This window comes from Cibotium barometz, chromosome 18 (genome assembly GCF_041138505.1).
Source record: "Cibotium barometz isolate CiBa-2024 chromosome 18, ASM4113850v1, whole genome shotgun sequence".
NCBI classification, from domain to species: domain Eukaryota; kingdom Viridiplantae; phylum Streptophyta; class Polypodiopsida; order Cyatheales; family Cibotiaceae; genus Cibotium; species Cibotium barometz.
The window spans coordinates 22,508,380-22,530,306 of NC_141063.1; the positions used below are offsets into that span (position 1 = coordinate 22,508,380).

At 44.8% G+C, this 21,927-nt stretch overlaps 1 protein-coding gene across 2 annotated transcripts in view; it reads left to right on the forward strand.

The window, feature by feature from the left end:
• Positions 1-21,927, forward strand: part of LOC147629077 (alpha-1,4 glucan phosphorylase L isozyme, chloroplastic/amyloplastic-like) — a 107,318-nt gene that overhangs the window by 23,574 nt on the left and 61,817 nt on the right. Inside the window, exons 3-8 of one of the 2 annotated variants that reach the window (XM_086812321.1) lie at positions 8,637-8,738; positions 8,812-8,988; positions 9,086-9,361; positions 9,473-9,744; positions 18,546-18,663; positions 18,794-19,159. In XM_086812321.1, coding sequence (XP_086668447.1) covers positions 8,637-8,738; positions 8,812-8,988; positions 9,086-9,361; positions 9,473-9,744; positions 18,546-18,663; positions 18,794-19,159 — 1,311 coding nt within the window. The remainder of the gene's footprint in view (positions 1-8,636; positions 8,739-8,811; positions 8,989-9,085; positions 9,362-9,472; positions 9,745-18,545; positions 18,664-18,793; positions 19,160-21,927) is intronic. The other variant, XM_086812322.1, reaches the window with a different exon arrangement.

Sequence of the window (21,927 nt, forward strand, 5' to 3'; positions counted from 1 at the left end):
CTATAAAGTCTTCTTTGATTGGGTTCGCTACTGGGCTTTATGGACCACCTGGCAGTCTCGCAACAGGATAGTTTTTGCTGGGCCTTATTTGGATGCTTACTCATTCTTCCGTTCCTCTCTTCAGCAATCTTTATATGACTGTCTCTCTCTTCATGAGATTGACTCATCTCTGTATGCTCTTTTTACAGATTGTTTTTAGATGTTTAACTATGTTCACACTGAACATAGTGAACACTACAGTAGTCGTCTCCCTTGTATATGGTCTTTTTGGTGGGTTTTCCTTGTTTTGAGGTTTCCCACCTGTAATTAAAAAAAAAAAAGTGTGTGTGTGTGTGTGTTGCTGTGGCGTTCCTGTTCCCTAATCCCTAGATTCCGGACGGCATGGGCCGTTCCTGTTCCTGTTCCTGTTCCAGATGGCATGGGCCGTTCCCGTTGCATTGTAACTATGGGTACAACCCTCCATTCAGCCAGTATAGCAAGTATATGGGCTGGTATAGCAGATACGACTCTCCATTCAGCCGGTACAACCCTCCTTTCAGCCGAAACAGCGAGTACATGGGTGGTATAGAAGATACAACCCTCAAATCAGCTAGTACAGCCCTCCGTTCAACGGGCACAACAAGTACATGGGCTGCTGGTATAGCAGATACAACCCTCAAATCAACCGGTACATCACTTATGCAGCCGGTATAGTACATAAATAAGCCAGTACAACCATCTAGGGGCTATAGAAATAGAGAAACCTTCTGTTGAGGGGAGTGAAGGAGCGTAGGAACTCTCCATAAAGTGTTGTACACAAGAATGCAAGCAACCATCATAGTAGAGGCTAGTGTGTAGCAAGAGAGCCTCTCTAAATGAAGAGAGAGGGCTCCAATTAATAGATTTGGGGCTCCCATGAGTAAAAAAATGGAGAGTAAAGGCTATAATGACAAGTGGAGAGTTGAGGCAATAGGTATGAGGCCACTTGTCTCACTTTGATCCATTATCTTGCCACATGTCCCAATTTAAGAGATGGTTCCTTCCATAAATTTCATCTCTAAAAATATCTAAACTCGTAGACATTCCGTCAAAATTGCTTTAGCAAATCCCCCCATTTGCCTAGCTTATGGACGTAATGACGCGAATGGAATTTTCATTCGGGTTTGTCCAAAAATAGTAACCCTCCTAGATTTTAGGAGGGTGATGGTTTGTATTCCTAGATAATCCCCCATTCCCAAAGCTTGTACTTTCCAAATATTTAGACGTCCTAGAGTCCACCTAACCCCTTTCATACTAGGGAATGTCGATTCTTAGAAGCAGTCCGCAACTTTAAGCTTCAAGCCATATATCCAAGATATAATCATGTCCCATTAAGTGGGCAAGATGAGACAGGCTCAAAAATCCAATATGATTGAAAGAATCCATGTCCCAAATAAATGGGTGAGACTAAATATTTAAAGTCTCCATAATGCCAATGTCAAAATCATGTCCCAAATATATGGGCGAGACAAAACAGTCCCATAAGTCCAAATATCATAATCATGTCCCAAATAAATGGGCATGACAAAACGATCCCATAAGTCCAAATATCATAATCATGTCTCTCTGTCCATACTTCAAGTTGAATCCAACTCCAAGGAGGAGTTACTCGTTCCTCAGTCCCCAGTGTCACATCAAACGCATGCTACTGTCCACTAGCTTTGATGCTTACACATGCAAACACCAGGTCGAGAAATAGAAGACTGGTTGACTGTGCACATGGATGTATACGTAGACATCCAATCCCCAGCATACAAGCTTCCAATCTGCTGACACTCGGTGTAGACAAAGTCCCTTGCCAACAAGGTGTCAGTCCACAACACTTGGCGTAGACATAAGTCCCCTGCCAACCAGGTGTCATGTCCACTGTACCACTTGCACTCCGTGTTTGTACTTTGACCACACACCTTGGATGAGAGGTGGACTCAAGTGTGAGATAAGAATCACTCACAGATAAATATCGTGGTGCTCTATAAACATTTCTGCTACACATAGTTTATAGGCATTTCGGCCACCAATAGTTTATAGTTATTCGGTTGCCAATAAAAATCCTCGCTTCGTGAGATAACCATGAGTTCCACAAGTCCAATGCATTCCAAATAAAGGGAGCCAAAGACAAAATCCATCCCAATGAAGGGATCCATAAACGTTTCCTTGAAACCATCTCAAGGCAAACAACAACACGCTATTCTCCTTGTACAGGCATACAAGGGTTAGTGAACATCAAAAGCACTTCATAATAAGTAGCAAAAGCACCAACTTTGCAAACTCAAAGTATACTTAACTTTTCTTTACCAAGTTCGATTATGTTACGTGAGGGTTATAAACCCGCCATGCCAGCCAAAAGATATTTCCTCATATCAGTTGCCTTTGAGCTTGATAATAAGATCGATAAATCAGGCATAAATAGCCCATTCCATATAGAAGAGAATACAGGCAATAAAGCCAATTCCACGATTCCAAAATAGATTCTAAGAATCGATAAATCAAATTGCAGCTGACATTGCATAGAGGCCGGAATGGGCCGATCCCCCCCTTGGAGCATTTTATTACCCAAGGAGAAAATATCATGTTTCAGCCAATACATAGGCTGAAGAAATGCCGAGCCAACAATATAATCCATATACCTCCGTGTGGGTGCTGATTCTTCCCCAAAAACCACGGGTCTTGTTGCAATAGAGTTGGTATAGCAAGTACAACTCTCCATTCAGCCGGTATAACAATAACATGGGCTGGTACAACAAGTATAGAATCTGAAACAAAAGGTACAGCCCTCCATTCAGCCGGTAAGACAAGTACATGGGCTAGTATAGGAGACAACTCTCCATTCAGCCGGTACAGCCCTCCATTCAGTCGAAACAGCAAGTACATGGGCTGGTGTAACAGATACAACCCTCAAATCAACTGGTACATCACTTAATGCAGTCGATATAGTACACAAATCAGCTGGTACAGCCATCAAGGGGCTATAGCAATAGAGAAACCTTCTGTTGAGGGGAGTAAAGGAGTGTAGGAGCTCTCCATAAAGTGTTGTACACAAGAATGCGAGCAACCATCATAGTAGAGGCTATTCTGCAACAAGAGATCCTCTTTAAATGAAGAGAGAGGGTTTCAATTGATAGATTTGGGGCTCCCATGAGCTAAAAAATTGAAAGTGAAGGCTATAATGACAAGTGGAGAGTTGAGGTGGCAAGTGTGAGGCCACTTGTCTCACTTCGATCCATATGAGCCAATGCATTAGTTGCTGGAGTGTGGATAGTGGAGTTTTCTTAGGCCATTCCTCGTGAGCTACTAGAGGGTACTTATCTTTCTTCATGGATTGCTGGACAAACAATAAGTGTTGGATTGGAGGTAGAAGTTGGTCATCCGCAGGCTCCTTCACATGTCTTTGTGTGCTGACGTGGTGAGATGCAAAGTGGTCCTGCAGGTGCTAGGGATCTTGGGTACCTCGGATGAGCTTTGCTTGGATCTTTTCCTTTTATGAAAGGACACTTTATATGTACACTATTCAGTTGAGGATGGTTGCAATGCAAGTGGGAGAATGTGACGCATTTCACTATATGCTGCACACGTGGTTGGCATGTAGGACGGGTAACGCACAGAGCACCATGTAGGTCTTAGATCAGTTCCAAAGGCCTAGCAATAGGCTTTCAGAATATGCAGCGGAGATGAAGACACGATTTGAAAACACTAGAGCAAGTGCACTGCAGAAAAACAGAGAAATAGAGAGAGAGAGAGAGAGAGAGAGAGAGAGAGAGAGAGAGAGAGAGAGAGATTAACGTCTACGAGAGGCCAAAGTCGGCCGATGAGAAATAGAGAGAGAGAGAGAGAGAGAGAGAGAGAGAGAGAGAGAGAGAGAGAGAGAGAGAGAGAGAGAAGCGTATAACTCTGCTATATACACGAGAAAATCTCGGATACTGAATACAGAAGTGTGGGGGGCAAGGGGCCATTTTATATGGCCCCTGATGACCAGTCGGCCAGTAGAAAAACAGTCGACAGCCACCAAAAAGGTCCACGACCTGCTACAACTCTAGTCGGCCAGCACACAGGGTAGGTCGGGGAGCAGCAGGGTTAGTCGGCCATCATTTGGATTAGCCAACAAGCACAGGACAGCCTCCCACACCTCGAAAAATAGGGAAAAATATGGAGAGTGGGGAAAAATGAGAAAACACCTAAATCGGGTGGGCACACCCACAACAGAGGCCCTTGTGTAAACATATAGACAGGAGATGACTGCTAACACCCCCTCTCAGCTCCTGGATGTGGAACCAACCCCAGTGAGCTGGAGTGCCTCCGGAGCATAGCCTGAGATAGAGACTTCGTGAAGAGGTCCATCGCACTGTCCTCCGTCGAACAGAACTCTAGCAAGATGTCATCAGCAACAATTTTTCACGAACAAATGCCTCTGGATGAACGTGGGTTCCACCAGTGGAAACCCAATCCCGCCAAGTAACCTCTGCAACCTCACCACCTCGCAAGCAGCACCACAAGCAGCCCGGTACTCTGTCTCTGTCGATGACAAGGCAATTGTTGACTGCCTCTTATAGTTCCATGAAACCGCTTCTGAGCCGAGGGAAAAACTGTAGCCTGATGTCAAGATCCTCGTGTCTGGCTCTCCTCCCCAATTTGAGTCACTCCAACTTCGGAGTCTGACTCCATCCATCAATCCCCCTCATGTGTAAAAGAGTCCAAGATCCTTCGCATGCTGCAGAAACCACAAGATACGCAATCCTGCCTCCCAAAGAGTCCTCTGCAAACATGAGCTCAACAGCCTCATCAGGAAGCTCCCGTCCAATCTGGTATGCATCAACCAAATCAATGAACCATTTTGCTTCCGAGTCAAGGAGGCATCATACTGTTCACAAGGATCAACAACTGTTACGGTGGGATGCCAAGTCCTAGAAACCAGCTAAAGACCACTCAAGGCCTTCGAAAACCTGTAAACCACCCTGAATCCGGAACCACAAGGGCTGGAGAATGTGCAACAGCCACCTCCTCCTGCAAGTAATCAATTGCCACCTGCCTGGCCGTCCGATAGGTCCCCGTGGAAAGAACTTCCTCAACTACAGGAGTTTCTTTGTCCCGAATGCTACGAGACTTTAGAGCATAGGTTACTTGTAGAGTTTCCTCTGATTGACGAACACAAGAACTACCAACATCTGTACTGGAAAGTTCTTGCCAATTGCTGCCATTATCTGACAAGCTATCCACCATCTGGTCCGGGAAAGCCTGCACCTGCAGCGTATCCACCCTTACGTGGCCATTACCAGACTGCCACTACCACAAAACTGAGGACCTAGGAGAGAGAGTGCTGAAAGTTTGTAAACTCCATTCTCCACTCCGCCTTCCTGAACTACCTGGCCTGTTGCTTTGTCCCGGAGAGCAACAAGCTCATCAAACTCCACCTGTATGCCAGTCTTGCAAACCTGATGCACTGACAACAGATGAAAACCAAGTGATGGAACATACAACATTTGGGAGGAATGCTTTCCCCCTCTGCCATCGGGAACTATCTCCATCCTGCCCTCACTGTGAACTGGGATAGTGGATGTATCCCCAATAAGGATGTGACTAGAATACTTGCAGAGATCTTGTAAATCTGCGTGGGAAGGAGTCATGTGCCTAGAAGCACCACTGTCTAGAATCCACTCTCGAGTATCCATAGCGGAGAGTCCTCCAACCTCCTCCCTGCACAAAGAAGATGAACCACCGGTGTCCATAACCTCCAGGTGCACAAAAGCTGGAGTCTTCACGGTTGCTGGTGAGGACTTTGCACCCTTCTCGGTGCTCCGCTTAGGACACTGCCTCCAATAGTGGCCTTTCTCGCCACAATCATTATAGGTCCTCTCTGCCTTCAATTTCTCGCGGTCTGAGTCTGGCTTTTTCTCAGAAGACTTCTTTGATGAAGCCTTCCCTTTGCCCTTGTTATTACGGCCTTTCGACCTGGCCAGTTAAGGCCTCCGAACCTCCACCCTGTGGAGGGTTCGTGAATCTTTCCTCCTGGTCCAAGACCATGGGCACAAGCTCCTCCCATGTGATGGTGCTGAGCCTGCCACTGTTAGTCAATAAAGAGTAAAATGCTGAGTACTGAGAGGGCAAATGCGACAGCAACGTTATGGCCATATCCTCTGATGATATCTCTTTCCCAGCCTGGAGAACTTCCTGTTGAAGAGCCTGCAGCTTGTTGATGTGCTCCCGCATCATCGACGACTTTGTAGGATTCATCACCCACATCTGAACTTCCAAGGAGATCCTCTTCATGGGTGATACCCTGTTGTAGAGAGAAGCCAAATGGTGCCAAATACCTCTGGCCAGCGTCATATGCTTGATATGATTGATTACCTGTGGTGTGCAATTGAGGAAAATGAAAGAACGGACTCTGGCATTGACACGATCCCATAACTGTGCCTGTGCCTCACGCTCCTTCCGAATCGAGGGTAACTCCCCTTCCTCTAACTCTGGCCGTGGAACCCCAACAACAATGAAATCAGCAAGGTCGTAAGACTCCAAAATAGATTCCATCATTACCTTCCATATGCCGTAGTTGTTCTCATCCAACTGATGGTCCACTAGGAACGTGGGGAGTGTCGGGATCTTCACGTGCTTGTCAGCCATCTCAAGTAAATCTGCCATTGGGGGAGTGTAACTGAAAAGGCAGCGTGGGTGGGAAAAAATGAGGAACTAAACCTGTAAGTGGCTGTCCAGCAAATCAGCCCGCCTTCCACTTGCTTCTCCTCTTCCCGTACGGCCCAAAACAGTCCTCCAATCAGCAACAAAACAGCCCCCCTCTTGCTCACGAAGTTTCCAAGATCTTCCAAGAGCCTAGAGCTCTGATACCATGTCAGAATATGCAGCAGAGATGAAGACAAGATCTGAAAACACTAGAGCAAGTGCACTGCAGAAAAACACAGAAATAGAGAGAGAGAGAGAGAGAGAGAGAGAGAGAGAGAGAGAGAGAGAGAGAAGCGTATAACTCTGCTATATACACAAGAGAAAATCCCGGATACTGAATACAGAAGTGTGGGGGGCAAGGGGCTATTTTATATGGCCCTTGATGACCAGTTGGCCAGTAGAAAAACAGCCGACAGCCACCAAAAAGGTCCACGACTTGCTGCAACTCCAGTCGGCCAGCAACTCTCAGTCGGCCAGCACACAGGGAAGGTCAAGGAGTCGCAGGTCAGTCGGCCATCATCTGGATCAGCCAACAAGCACAGGACAGCCTCCCACACCTGGAAAAATAGGGGAAAATATGGAGTGGGGAAAAATGAGAAAACACCTAAATCGGGCCGGCACACCCACAACCACAATAGAGGCCCTGGTGTAAACATACAGACAAGAGATGATTGCTAACATAGGCGTGGTCAGTTCCAGCAGGTGACCCACGGTTGTGTTAAGGGTAAGGGATAGCAGGCTTGGGGACAATAGTGGAATAGATGCTCAGTTCTTCAGCAAGACTTGGAAGTGGAGATCAAAATTGGAAGGTGTTCAAGACAAAAATATGAGTCAAAGTCAAAGTCAAAGTAGAAATTCAAGGTCAGTAGTCCAGGAAGGAAGGATGACAGAGTGTCCATTCTATCATCAAGTTTAGCGGGAGGGGATGTCATGTGCACGCCCGTGCCATGGCTAATCCTCAGCAAGAACAGCATTAATCCCTGATTTAAGTCAGCATTTAGTCTTAAGCAAGAGTATTAGCCTCATCCTCATCCTCATCATCACCACCATCAATAGCCTCATCATCATCAGCATCGTCATCATCATTAGCATCAACATCATCATCCTCAGCAGCATGACCAGAAGCATAAGCATCGTGGGAAGGGCATGGGACCCTGTTGGCAGCAGCCAGCAGCATGCTGCCAGCATGGGGTCCTACGACAGCATCCATGCGAAGGCCAGCAGAAAGGGGGGAAAAACAGGGAATAAAGCGCAGCATTGAAGTCATAACGTCAGGATTATTTGTCCAATAACTGGCCGACCAGCACTTCCAGGCATATATAAAGGCATAAGTCATCATATTCAGCATTCAGTTCATTAAGCAGCCATTCATCAGTAGAGCATATGTAGGGCCAGAGGTCAACCCCTTTGGGGCTGACCAAGGGCTTAATCATGTACATACATTCAGCAACCTTTTTGTACCATATGAAATACAAGAAAACCTGACACCTACGATCTCTCTCTTCTTTTCTCTCCTCTACCTTAATCATGTGTAAATCAGCATCTTGTTCTTAATCAAGCTTAGGGCTGTGAATCAGTACAGCAAGGCTTCCGCGCATGCAACAAAGGCTGTAGTAGACGTTTTCACTCAAGCTTATTTCTTGTATTTGCAGGTATTTTAGTTGTGAACTATTTCTTGTACATGATAGAGAAACAATAGTTTTAGGACTCTTCTGTGTTTCATCTTCTTGAATTTCGCTCCTAATATGAGAGCCTCCATTTTTGGAAGTTTTAAAGCAGGGAGGGTTGTTTGGGTCATTAAAACATGCTCGAGTTTCACATGGGTTTTGTTATTCTACGTTTTTCTATTCCATCATTTACAGCTATACTTATACCCTTCATTTTCAAGGTTGAAACATCTACTTACTCATGATGCAATCTCTATAAGGTATTGCTTGATTTTGCAGGGAAGGGCGCTTCTCAATGCTGTTGGAAATCTAGAGTTGAAAGATGCCTATGCGGAGGCTTTGGTCAAGCTTGGTCACACCTTAGAGGATGTTTTGGAAGAGGTTTGTAAATTTACTTCTTTGTTGTTTTAAAAAGTTTCTTCTATGGTATCAATTATAGCTTGATCTTTGTCAGGAGCCTGATGCTGCTTTGGGCAATGGAGGTCTAGGACGACTTGCATCTTGTTTCTTGGACTCTTTAGCCACCTTGAATTACCCTGCATGGGGCTATGGGCTGAGGTATAAATATGGACTATTTCATCAGAACATAACAAAAGAAGGTCAGGAAGAAGTAGCTGAAAGCTGGCTTGAGGTAATTGGAATTTAAAATAAGAGGATTTTTACTCTAGTTAGAGAGCACTCAACTTGATACATTCAATCAGAGTCTCAGTCTACGTGTACTCCTGCAGCTTGGGAACCCTTGGGAGATTCCCAGACTTGATATATCCTACCCCATCAAATTTTTTGGTGAAATCATTGAGGGCTCTGATGGTAAGAAGCAGTGGGTACATGGTGAAGATATTAAGGCTGTTGCATATGATGTGCCAATCCCTGGATATAAGACAAAGAATACAATCAATTTGCGCTTATGGTCTACAACAGTGCCAGCTGAAAGGTTTGACCTTGGTGCCTTCAACTCAGGTAGCCATGAAGAAGCTGGAAGAGCTCATGCAAATGCTGCAAAGGTACAGATAAAGGGTACTTGGAAAGGTGGTTCTCTTTATTGATGCTACCAACTGTCCGTTTCTAGTTCATCTGGTTTCTAAGTTCCTTGTTTTCCTTTATTTGATTCTCAGATTTGCCATATTCTTTATCCTGGTGATGACACTATTGAGGGAAAGATTCTACGTTTGAAGCAACAATATACTTTATGCTCAGCCTCTCTCCAAGATATTGTTGCTCACTTCAAAAGAAGGTCAACCAATAAGGTCAATTGGTTGGATTTTCCAAACAAGGTTGCACTGCAAATGAATGATACCCATCCTACTTTGTCAGTGCCAGAGCTTATGCGGATCCTTGTCGATATAGAAGGCTTGTCTTGGGAACTGTCATGGCAAATCACTCAGAAGTAAGCAAATGGAAGCTACAAGTACATTTTTTAAACTTTCCTTGACATTGCTATTTTTAGATGAGGGTTCTCTTTTGCTAGTCCTCCATCTCCTTACACGGATCTACACCTAACAGTACAAGCAGATTGTCAACTTCTTCTGGTCACATTGCACTATAGACACATTTTAATGGATATCATTGTGAGTTCTTTTTTTTGGGGTGGGGGGGGGAGTTTCTATCTTATAAGACTTGCGGCGCTTTGAAGTTGACTTGGTAATGGAAGAAAAACAATCGTAAGATGCAAAGAGATTGACAGCATGAGGTGCACAATCGCCACAAGCAGTTGCATTTCCACAACAATCTACAAGGTGAGCAAAATCTGTGTTTGATACTTTGTGGCAAAGAAAAATACATGCTCTGGCAGGAGGTCTGCCACTAGGTGATAAGGAGGTGTTCTCAGGGGAGGATCACCAGGAACCTAGCTGCATATTTATTAGAGGTGGACAGGTCACATTCTTGTGTTATAAGAGGAGAAGCGCGGCGACAAAAGTCTTGCGCATGAATGGTGTCACCAGCCTTGCTTGAAGATTTGATGAGTCCAGGCTTGGAAGATGGGAGATTGTCCAATCAATTGTGCATTTGCATTAAGCGAGAGAGAGAGAGAGAGAGAGAGAGAGAGAGAGAGAGAGAGAGAGAGAGAGATTGACTCAAAGGGCCTATGAGACCATGAATAGTAGAATGATACCATGGGTATACATTGCCATAGGGTAACTCCTCTCGGGGAGGTGGGTTGGCAACAGCCCGAGGTGGATCGAGGGGATCCACTGTGTGGGTGTCCTCCTCCTAGGTCTGGAAGAAGTGTAACATGCGGAAGCTCGGTGGATAGAATCGGTAACTTCAATATTCAGAATTCAGCAATATTTCGCGACGAAGTTAAGGCACAACATAGAGAGAGATGTGGAGAGAGAGAGAGAGAGAGAGAGAGAGAGAGGGAGTTGGACACAGTATTGGGTCCCAAATACCCTCTGCAAGGCCCCCACCACGAATGGTGTATTTGCTTTATTAGAATGATGTACAATAATGCAAATCTGTAGATCTGAAGATCTAAACTTGGCATGCACTCTTCACCTTGGCTGTCCTGGCCCTTGGAATTTTGCAACTCTTTGTGAATTATGAGATGCTTGACCTGATTTATGCCTGGGGTATTTATACCCCTTCTAGATGCTGGTCAGCTGGTTCTACTGGGGTCGGCCTGCTGTTGAAAACGCCATGACCAGGTCTTTTTGCAATTAAATGCTATTATGCAGTTGTTTCATGCTGCAATGGGCTGGCTGCCTTGCACCTACTGTGTGCTAAGTTCTGGCCGCCTTGTGGACCATCCTGCTTGCTGCAGGCAGCCACCATGGCCTGGTTGACTGGCTGGCCAAGGCCAACAAGGCTGGCCGACAGGCAGCCCAGGCCCCTAGGCTTGGCCGTCTTGCTGTCCAAGCCACCCTGGGGCTGGCCGACAGCATACTGGCCTTCTCTTGGGCCCCTTTGCCCTCTCTAGGGTGGCCTCAAAGACCTACCCCATGCAAAGTGACAGGAGTCTTCACTCCTTTTCTGGGGTAGCACAAATGGCTGCTCTCTTTTCTACATGCAACCTACATGCTCCTATAGATGCCGGGCATCTGGTTACAAACCAAACTCACAGGTCATCTAACATAATTCCATAGGGATACTCATGGTAAGGACTGGCACTGCTTCACGTGCAGAACAATACTCACCTGACCTTGTGTTAGAATTAGTGCATCTTTGTGTTATGAGGCCACCCTATTTATTGGGTATTTTATATATTTTCTCCATGTGTAGCTGGTTGTGGAGCAGTCGGCCAGTTCTAGGGGCTGCCGACTAGTTCCCAAGTCACCATATAAGGAGTCTTCCCATTGCTCACTTGATCAATCCATTCCCGTGCACATTGTTCAACACCTCTGCTGGCTATTCCCATTGTAAAGCTTGTTGCTATTATAAAAGGTGATCTTGTCCATCTCTCTCCATCTTCTTTGCTCTCTCATTGTTGTTTTGTTTATGCTTCCGCCTGTGCATTCTCCAACATGGTATTAGAGCTCGGCTTGTGTGGTCCTGGGTAGTCCTAACCTCTGTTTGATCGAGGTGCTCGATTTGAAGGAGAGTGTTGGAGGTGGCAATTTGCGTAGCTACTCTCGGGTTGTCGCATGACTAGTTGTGGTGGATTATCCCATATGCAAGAGCATGGGAAGTCGAAGAGCCATATATAGGGTGTGTTGACACCTTGTCATAGATATCTCCTCCGGTTGGGTTTTTGGGGGGAGCAACGGTACAACCCAGGCCAGGACCAAGTTTTCAAAGACGGGCAATGATCATATACAGGATAATGACTTAGATTCTTCTAGTAACACTACTAGGGCTCCCAAGGCGCTTCCAGCTCAGGAGGACCCAAATGATGTGCTTCTCTAGTATACATGTAGTTCCCTCCATGTGCTTCCAACGAGAGGAGGCTTGTGGGTAGCAGAGGGGCTGATTGCAGCTCCACTTACTGGTGCATGGGAATTGTGATTCGGAGTTCCAAGCATTACACATTTGGTAGGACATGGTTATCTTTGGTGTAGCAGAGATTATGAACTGGATTTGTTCTGAGTTCATTGCTCGAGGCTTTTGGGACGTGGTGTGTTTTCCGTCCACTGTTGGGGATTATTGGCGTGGTGTGTCCAACAGCTCATCATCTATTCTTGGAGTTTAGTGCACACTTGTGTGGGAATTCGTAGCCAAGCAAAGTTCCTTGCTGTTCGTGGTGGCATTTTATTTTGAGGAAACAGGTTGGCGGGTGCTCTTTCCGAGGTGATTCCAGTATTCGCGGTGCTGGAGGGTCCACGATTGCATCTTCATGAACTTATCTTCTTCAGACTCTTGTACACTATGATTTGCAGAGGGGGTGTTAGAATTAGTACATCTCTGTGTTATGAGGTCACCCTATTTATTGGGTATTTTATATATTTTCTCCATGTGTAGCTGGTAGTGGAGCAGTCGGCCAGTTCTAGGTGCTGCCGACTAGTTCCCAAGTCACTATATAAGGAGTCTTCCCATTGCTCACTTGATCAATCCATTCTTGTGCACATTGTTCAACACCTCTGTTGGCTATTGCCTTTGTAAAGCTTGTTGCTATTATAAAAGGTGATCTTGTCCATCTCTCTCCATCTTCTTTGCTCTCTCTCATTGTTGTTCTGTTTATGCTTCCGCATGTGCATTCTCCAACACCTTGGACGCTTAGAGTGGAACCTTGGCTGACTCGTCTCGGAGGGGGCTCACGTGGGACTAGTTTCCACTCCAAGTCCTACACCTTGTTTAGAGATATGCACATGGCATCCAAGTGCAGGATGCACATGACATCCCCTTTTGCTTAACTTGATGGAAGCTGCATAGCCTCCAAACAGTCCGTCAATAAAGCTGGATAGTCTTCGAAGAATTCTTTGTCAAGCCAAACCGCTTCGTGAGTCCCTCGGTCTTGAAACTTCGTGAGGAATTGTCTTTGTAGTTGGCTTGAGCCATGCTTGAAGTGGTGCAAAAGGATCTGTTTTTGAACCATCACTTCAGCTATCAACTATGTTTGGTTCCGCCTCGTCTTTCACTTTTGAAGGGATTGGATCTGCACATGGTTTTAGCCAATTGACATATAGAACACATTGTGCATAGTCCAGCTCGGAGGTAGCTTCAACTTCATTGACACCTCATTGATCTTTCTATGGATAGGAAAAGGTTCGAAGCTCCTAAACAATACATCTAGGCATTGCTTGTCCACCTGTTTCAGTCTTTGCTTCATTATCCGAATCTCCTTTCGGGAACTTCACATCCCTTCGGTCTTTGTTGGCCTGTCTCGAGTGTAGGCCTCTTGTGCTTTAGCCAACCTGTCTTTAACTGATACCAAAATCTCATGATAAAACTCCATCATTCTATTCACTTCAAGTACGGAAGACGAGGTTCTAGTCAATAGCAACTAGAATGGTCTTCCAAACGCTGCTTCATATATGGACTCCTGCCAATAGCTGAAGAAAATGAATCATTCAAAACTGCTTGAACTAAAAAGGCAAATAAGATTCCCACTTACCTTGCTGATTGTGGACATAACACTTCAGCACATCAAAGGCCAATTGGTTGTAGATTTCTGTCTGGCCATCAGTTTGTGGTTGAAACGCACTGAAAAAATTCAGTTTAGTATCAAAAGTATCAAACAATGTCCTGTAGAAATGATTGGTAAACTTGGCATCTCGGTCTGACACTATGGTCCTAGGGATTCCGCCAATCGGGTGCCAATGCCGAATGACCAAATGGACAACATCTTCGGCGGTCACATTGGCCTTGCATGGAATAAGCATAACAAATTTGCTAAATCTATCAACAATAGTTAAGCACTGTGTATTACGCTTACCCGCAATGGGAGACAGATTTGTGACAAAGTCCATCGATATATCTTGGAAAGGTCCTTCGAAAAATGGTAATGACTGTAACAACCCTATATCCTGGAAAGGTCCCACGAGGAGATTTCGCTTTCTGACAAACGTCACAGTGTTGCACATGAGTGAACACATTGCGCCTCATTCTTGGCCAACAATATTGCCTTTCTAGCTTCTCTAGAGTCGAATTTATGTCCCAGTGACCACCAGTGATGGCGTCATGGGTGTCATGGAGAAGAGATGCCCTGAACGACTTCATGACACAAAGTCGGCCTTTGTAGAAAAGCCAACAATCTCATACCGAAAAGTGGCATGGTCCTGTGGCATCCAATGCGTGCTCCCAGTGTGTACCGAATTCCTTGAAATCCGTGTACATGTGCTTTATGTCATCTAGTCCTGTGCCAACAAGGTCGAGTCTAGTGGTGTAAATCAATGTCACTGTTCCCTTCCTGCTCAAAGTATCGGCCACTGGGTTGGCCTTTCCTGGAAGGTACTCGATCATACCACCAAATTGTTGGAAGATTTGGCTCCAGTGGTGTTGACGGTCACTCCACTCTACACTTGACATTGTCTGAATCCAATGTAATGCTTGATGGTCAGTGCGAACCTCAAATTCACGGCCATAAAGGAAATGCTTCCAATGTTTCAGGGCCTGAATAATTGCGAGAAGTTCTCGATTGTAGACCGAGTAATTCTTTTTCGCGGGCAATAATTTACGGGACATGTAAGCTACTAGATGGCTATTCTGTTGAAACACAGCTCCGATTGCGATATTACTCGCATCGATGATTACTTGGAATGGCTCATTCCACAAGGCGACAAGGCGCTTCTGACAAAGCCACCTTGAGGTTCTTGAATGCCTCCAACGCTCGTGGAGTCATTCGGATCCGTTGCCTTCTAGTCTTGATACCTTTTAGCAGATCTGTGAGATTCGTCGAGAGGTCAGAGAATCTGTCTATGTGGATGGAGTATGCCTGGCGTATACCCACAAGGGATCTATGTCGTATGCGGTCTGTGGTATCTTCCAATTGACAATCTCGGCCACCTTGGCCTGATCAAGTGAGATGCTCTCGGCACTGATTATGTATCCAAGATAGTGAACCTCGAACAAGTAAAATTCTGACTTCTTCTCATTGACGTAGAGCTTGTTGCTTTCCAACAACTTCAAGACTTTCTCCACATCAATGTCATGTTGCTCAATCGTAGCTGAAAATACGAGTATGTCGTCCAAAAATATGAAAACACACGGCATCATCATGTGGTTGAATGTGGCCGGGGCGTCTGTCAAGCCAAAAGGCATGACCACAAATTATAGTGAGCCCGTTTCATACGGAAGGCTATCTTGGGGATGTCCCCCTCAACAATCCTAACTTGGTGATGCCCACTCTTCAAATCCAGTCTCGAGAAGACCCTGGTCCCATTTAGCCTCGCAAGAATGTAATCTATTTGAGGCATCAGGAACTTACTCTTGATAGTCAGCTTATTGAGTGCACGATAATCTACATACAATCGAAAAGCCCCATCTTTCTTTCTGACGAAAAGGATTGGTGCTCAAATGGCGACAGTAGGGCGTATGAAGTTAGATTGCAACAGTTCTTGGAGTTGGCGGTCCAACTTTGATTCCATTGCCTTAGATAGGCGGTATGGAAATTTGGCTAGGGGATTTGAGCTTGGGAGGAGGTCTATCTTGTGGTCCTTCGGTCTAGACAGGGGGAGCTAGGGAGGGAGATTGTCGTGAAGAAAAATCTTATGGAACTTTTAATGGAGAGCTTGGTACTTCTCTAAAGCACTGGCCACTGTGTGGGCAGTCTGGATATAAATCATCGCATATTGTGCACCTTTCCTGATGTCTTGTTTAGCCTGAAAGTGGCTTATGAGAGGAAAGTTGGGGATTCCTAGCTCACATTTAATGGTCATTGGGGCTTTGGACACATTCCGGATAATCCAAAAAGTGTGCCTGTCCTACTCAATATCTGACTGAAACTTGTGAAACCATTGAATTCCCAGAGTTATGTCTGCTCTTACCAGAGGGACAACCATAAAATCTAGCACAAACTCTATGCCATGAATCACTAATTTAGCACCTTGAGCTTCAAGCTTGATGCTCGTCGTCATTCTTGTGCTAAATCCCTCAACCTTCTTGTCTACCGAAGTCAGGATGAAATGGGCTCGCCGAGCGGCTTGTTCCGTGACCACATCCTTTGTGCTACCATTGTCAAACAAGACAACGACTCTATGGCGACCTCTATAGCCAAAGGTCTTGAGCAATTCGTTGCGCTCATACTCCTGGTCTTGGGCACCCTTTTACTTATCTTCGAGCTTCCGGCTAACGATTGCACCAACCGAAGAACTGGGATGCAAAGATCTAGGGACGGCCGCTGGGGTTTGTGTGGGAGTTGGGCTGACCACGGAAGTCGTGGAGGATGGGGTGGTTGTCTGTGGAGTGGTAGTCTTCTTTGGACAATCCTTAGAAGTGTGCCCTTTTGTGTGACAAAAGAAACACCTACCCTCCTTGTACCGAGCTGTCTTCTCAGTACTCAGTTTCCCACTGGTCTTGTGTGTTTGACCTTTCTAGTCTGGACTAAAGTTGGGCGCGTTGGTCGAGTTCGTGGAGCCAAAGGCTCTTGTGCTCTGTCGTGGGGAAGACTCCGTCTGGTTTTGGCCTTTCCCCCCCAAGGCGGGTGCCTTGGGAGTGGAAGGTTGGGAAGTCTTGGGCTTTCCACCATATCATTCTTTTTAACTGCAACAAAATAAGCTTCATATTGATGCAAATAAAGGGTTGAGTTTACCATTATACTTACTCAAGTTCATCCTCTCGGGGGATGACTTGAGGAAGCCGTTGGTGTTGCTCCTGCATCTAAAGCCGCAAGAAATCTTTCATGCTCACTTGGCATCGTCTTGTGTAGCAGCACGGGATGCTGCCACACGGTCTGCTATCAATCGAATCTCCATTGCTTGCATCTGCAACTCGAGGGTTGAACTTGGCTACGGTCATAACCCTTCAAAAGTGTCATCCGGTAGAGGATATGCTATCGGGATGCGGGAAATAGAAGGGGAGAGGAGGAGACGAAGAAAAAGGGGCTGTAAAACGAGTTTCTTTCTTCTAGGTCAAGATCTGCGCCTTTTGTTCTTCCAATTTGGTGCTTTGGTTTGTGAGTACTCGCATCATCGTCTAGAACATGTCACGCACCATACGCTCATGTTTGCCGCCCTCAAAGGATTAATGGGTGCTCTTTGTTCCAAAGTTCTTTGTTCTCTCTCTTCGTCGAAGCTCGCCATAGCGGGAAAATGCACTTCCTTTCCAGATGCAATCTGACCATCCACTATGCATGTGGGAGACTTTTCAGAGGCTAAAAACCAACCGTCCTTTTAGGGACATGAGTCACACCGAAAGGGGGTGGTCCTCGGGAATCTAGAAACCAACCACACAAGCGAGTTTTTTTTTAAAAAAAAATAAAGTTTTCTGGCTGAATCTTCACGTTTGAAGAAGGCTCTGATACCAATGTAACATGTGGAAGCTCGGTGGATAGAATCGGTAGCTTCAATGTTTAGAATTCAGCGATGAAGAATCGAAGATAAGGCACACCATAGAGAGAGATGTGCAGAGAGAGAGAGAGAGAGAGAGAGAGAGAGAGAGAGAGAGAGAGAGAGAGAGAGAGAGAGAGAGAGGAGTTGGGCATAGTATTGGGTCCCGAATACCCTCTGTAGGGACCCCACCGCAAATGGTGTATTTGCTTTATTAGAATGACGTACAATAACGCAAATCTGTAGATCTATTTGTTTTTCATGCTGATTTAGAACCCTATCAAGGCCTTCTTAGTATTCTCCTCCATTGTTTTAATGTAAGCCTCCAGTTCTTCAAGATTCATCTTGGCGAGAGAGAGAGAGAGAGAGAGAGAGAGAGAGAGAGAGAGAGAAGAAAGAAAGAAAGTTGTATTAACGTCTTCAAAAGGCCAAAATGACCTATGAGACCAAAAGGTTACCTCATATCCATGAGGTACATCATACTGGGTACAAAATAGTGATAAAGAAAGATAACAAAAATCTAGAACTATAAAATTTGATCTAGGTACATGAGAGAGAGAGAGAGAGAGAGAGAGAGAGAGAGAGAGAGGGAAAGAAGAAAGAAAGAAAGTTGTATTAACGTCTTCAAAAGGCCAAAATGACCTATGAGACCAAAAGGTTACAGCATATCCATGAGGTACATCATACTGGGTACAAAATAGTGATAAAGAAAGATAACAAAAATCTAGAACTATAAAATTTGATCTAGGTACATGAGAGAGAGAGAGAGAGAAAGAGAGAGAGAGAGAGTTTTTGGATTGAAATTTGATTTTTTGACCAATTTTTTTAGAACAGTGGCCTACACAAATCACACAGTCCTTCCAGAAGCATTGGAGAAGTGGCCACTAGAAATCATGAAAAAGCTTTTGCCAAGGCATGTTGAAATAATGGAAAAGATTGATGAACAGGTGATTGTTGAACTAGCTAATGTTGTGTGCAGCGAATTAGTATCAGTATTTTAACACTCTGCTTGTGTCAGCGTATGTTTTGGCTTCATATAGTTCGCAGCTTAATTTCAGAGTTTTATTATATTTGCAGTTTCTCCTGTCTCTTGTTGAGGCTCAAATTTTGATCGATGAAGAGGAATTTGAGAACACATTAAAGAAGATGAGGATTCTTGAAAATGTGGAGTTGCCCCCCTCTGTTAGTTCTGTCTTCGTTAGTTCAAATGAAGAAGTGGAAGATCTTCTTGAGGGTCTAAATGAGGAGGAAAAAGATAAAGATGAAACTGTTCTAGAGGATTCCAAAGAGAAACTCAAAATGAAGTTGGATGTGCGTGCAGCAAAGGCTCCTGCAATGGTGCGCATGGCAAATTTGTGTGTTATTGCAGGACATACAGTGAACGGAGTTGCAGCCATTCATAGCGAAATTGTCAAAAATGATGTCTTTAATGATTTTTACAAGGTGGATGTTTTCTTTTTTCCTGGAATTTTTTTTTTTCGGGGAAATGTGATGATTCTGAAGTTCTTTTACACTCAAGGAGTTTAGTGTGATGAGATACTCTGTGAAGCTATCGGAAAATCTATTTATTCAATGTCAGGGTACAATTCATGAGGGTCTAGAAAGAGCATGCATCTTTTCTTGACCAAACAAAGCAGCTCATATCAGGGTTTTGGTTCACGGAGATGCGGCTGTGACCCAGCTAGTTGAGACATAACCACTCCCCCCCCCCAACCCCGTGCCTAGCCCCAGAACGTTTCCTTTCCTTCTCCCTGTTTTTCTTTCCTAGCCTCAATTTCTGCTGCGCCTTATGTTTTGCCTTCTTTCTGCTTCACCTTCCTCCCATTTTTTGGTTTTTTTGAACTTCTGCATTTTTTCTTCCCTTTTGCAAAGCCCCCTTCCTATGCTTTCTGCGTTTTTTTTGCTGCGCCCATCTTTCCCCCATTTTTTGGTTTTTTAAGCTTCTGCATTTTCCCTTTTCTGCGCCCCCCCCCCCAACCCCCCCCCCCCCCCCCCCCCCCCCCCCCGCGCGCGTTTTCCTTGTCTCCTTCTTTTTTCCTTGCTTATGTATCTTCTCTTCTCAGGCCTCCTCCTCCTCCTCTCGTTTTCGCTCTTGCTTCTCACTGCTCTCTGGTTCGCGCCTGTTTTGTTTGAGGTGGCTGTGAGTGCTTCTTGTCTTTCCCCCTTCAGAGGACTCCATGGCAGGGCTCAATATTCCTTGGCTGAGTCCATCCTCAACTGCTGCCCTTTTTCTGATGCAAACCTCCAGCTCACGTCCTCGACTGTGGCCTCTCTGGAGGCAACCACATTATTCTGCAAGTTCGTCAGTAGATATGTGACATACTGCAAGCTGCCCTTGTCGGCAAACAGGGTCATATCGTTGACATCGGGTTCCTTGGCATATAGGGAACGGGAATGGGAACACCACATCAACACACACACACACTTTTTTTTTTTGGGTAATATCCAGTGCAGTATATTTATGTGTTGTGTTGTTGTGTACTCTCCATTTCAACACACACACACACATTTTTTTTTTGTAAAACCAGTTGAAATTGCATTATATCATAAATGTACAAAAGGGTTTGACATCAAGAGGATGTCTGAACCCTAGAACATAAAAAAAACAGTAAAAAAGTTCTATGCTAGATTAGGGCAGTGCTCAAGAAAAGAGCCTGTGCCCTATCCATCAGAAACAGTAAAAGAAAAGCTGAACACAAGAAACATCCAAATCTTCCTCATGCACGGCATCATATAAGGACTGCCGCAATGAGGCTCGGAAGAACTCATAAGGGTGCTGAAGGGGTGAATTCAGATATGCATGATTTCGCTGTAGCCAGAGGGTCCATAAGGCCCAATATCTGATCCAATGGAAGAAAAGAGAATACTGTGACAAAAAAGCTGATAACGTGCCAAACATCCAGAAAAACTTGTAGAACCTGTGTGCAGGAAATCTGAGAGATAAAAAATAGGAGATCTTGTCCAGAAGGTCTCTGGAATATGAACAAGACCACAATAAATGCGGAACATTCTCAGTAGTATGATGACATCTTGGACAAAGAGGAGAGGCAATCTTTCTTTGAGCCAATTTAGCTCCCACTGGAAAAATACCGACAATGCATCTCCAGAGAAAGAGTCTCTGTTTCAATGGCATTTTCAACTTCCATATCAATGTTAGTTTTGCTTTCCACCAAGCTAAAGACTTATCCAGATGCCAAAGAGAATTACCATGCTGAGCAATCCATGGAGAAGGTAGTATCAATCGATAAGCCTGTATAGAAGTCAATAGATGCAAAGGTTGAGAGGATAATCTTGAACTTGAAGACTGAAGATGCCAATCTTGAAGCCTGTCTCTTACATCCAATGTTGGAATCGGAATGAAAGGGTGTAAGAGATCTGCAATAGCTTTCCATATAGATCTATGATGCATCCCAAGATTGTATTGTTGGCATGCTTCCGGAAAAGAAAGAATTTGCCCTCTAGTATCCACTACGTCGTCAATGAACCTGATGCCTAACTTCATAAGATTGTAAGCTCTGATTGGTTGTTGTACAGCAAGGGGAGAGTAAAAAACAGCACTCCAATGTATGCTTTCCATTCGAAGCGAGGAAGCTATAGAAGCAGGATGGAGAGACCATTTGATGCGAGAGAGCACTTTCTTCCAATCCTGAATCAAGGAAGTAGAAAATGGACAACCAGGGATTTTACCTTGAAATTTGCCAAGCACTACTTCGGATGGATCAACCAACCAACGACCATAAGCATTTGTGCGCATCCGACCACACAAAATTGCCAACATGATAGACCAAGGCTGCTCTTGTTGAAAAAAGGTTTTGAGCATAGTGATCTTTCTTGCCAGCACATGAAATTTGATGTTTATAATATTCAAACCACCATGCATTTTTGGCGAGCAAAGCAGGTCCATTTTGAGCAACCTTAAAGCTTTTTTATGAAGCTTAGTTTTCTAAAAAATCTCCATGGCTTGAGACATAAAAGAAGAAAGATCTTGAGATGACCAATGTAAGAGAGGAAGGTAGAATTGGACATAAGCCAGGACAATGGACTGAACAATTCGAAGCTGTACATGTAATGGCCAAGTGGAGATCTTCCAATATTCTAATTTGTCCTTAATTTTGTTTAGCACCCAAGATATTTGTTGCTTATTTTTGATTTTCCAGCCAATGGGATAGCCCAAATGTCTTACTATGCTTTCCGGATAAATAATCTGGCCG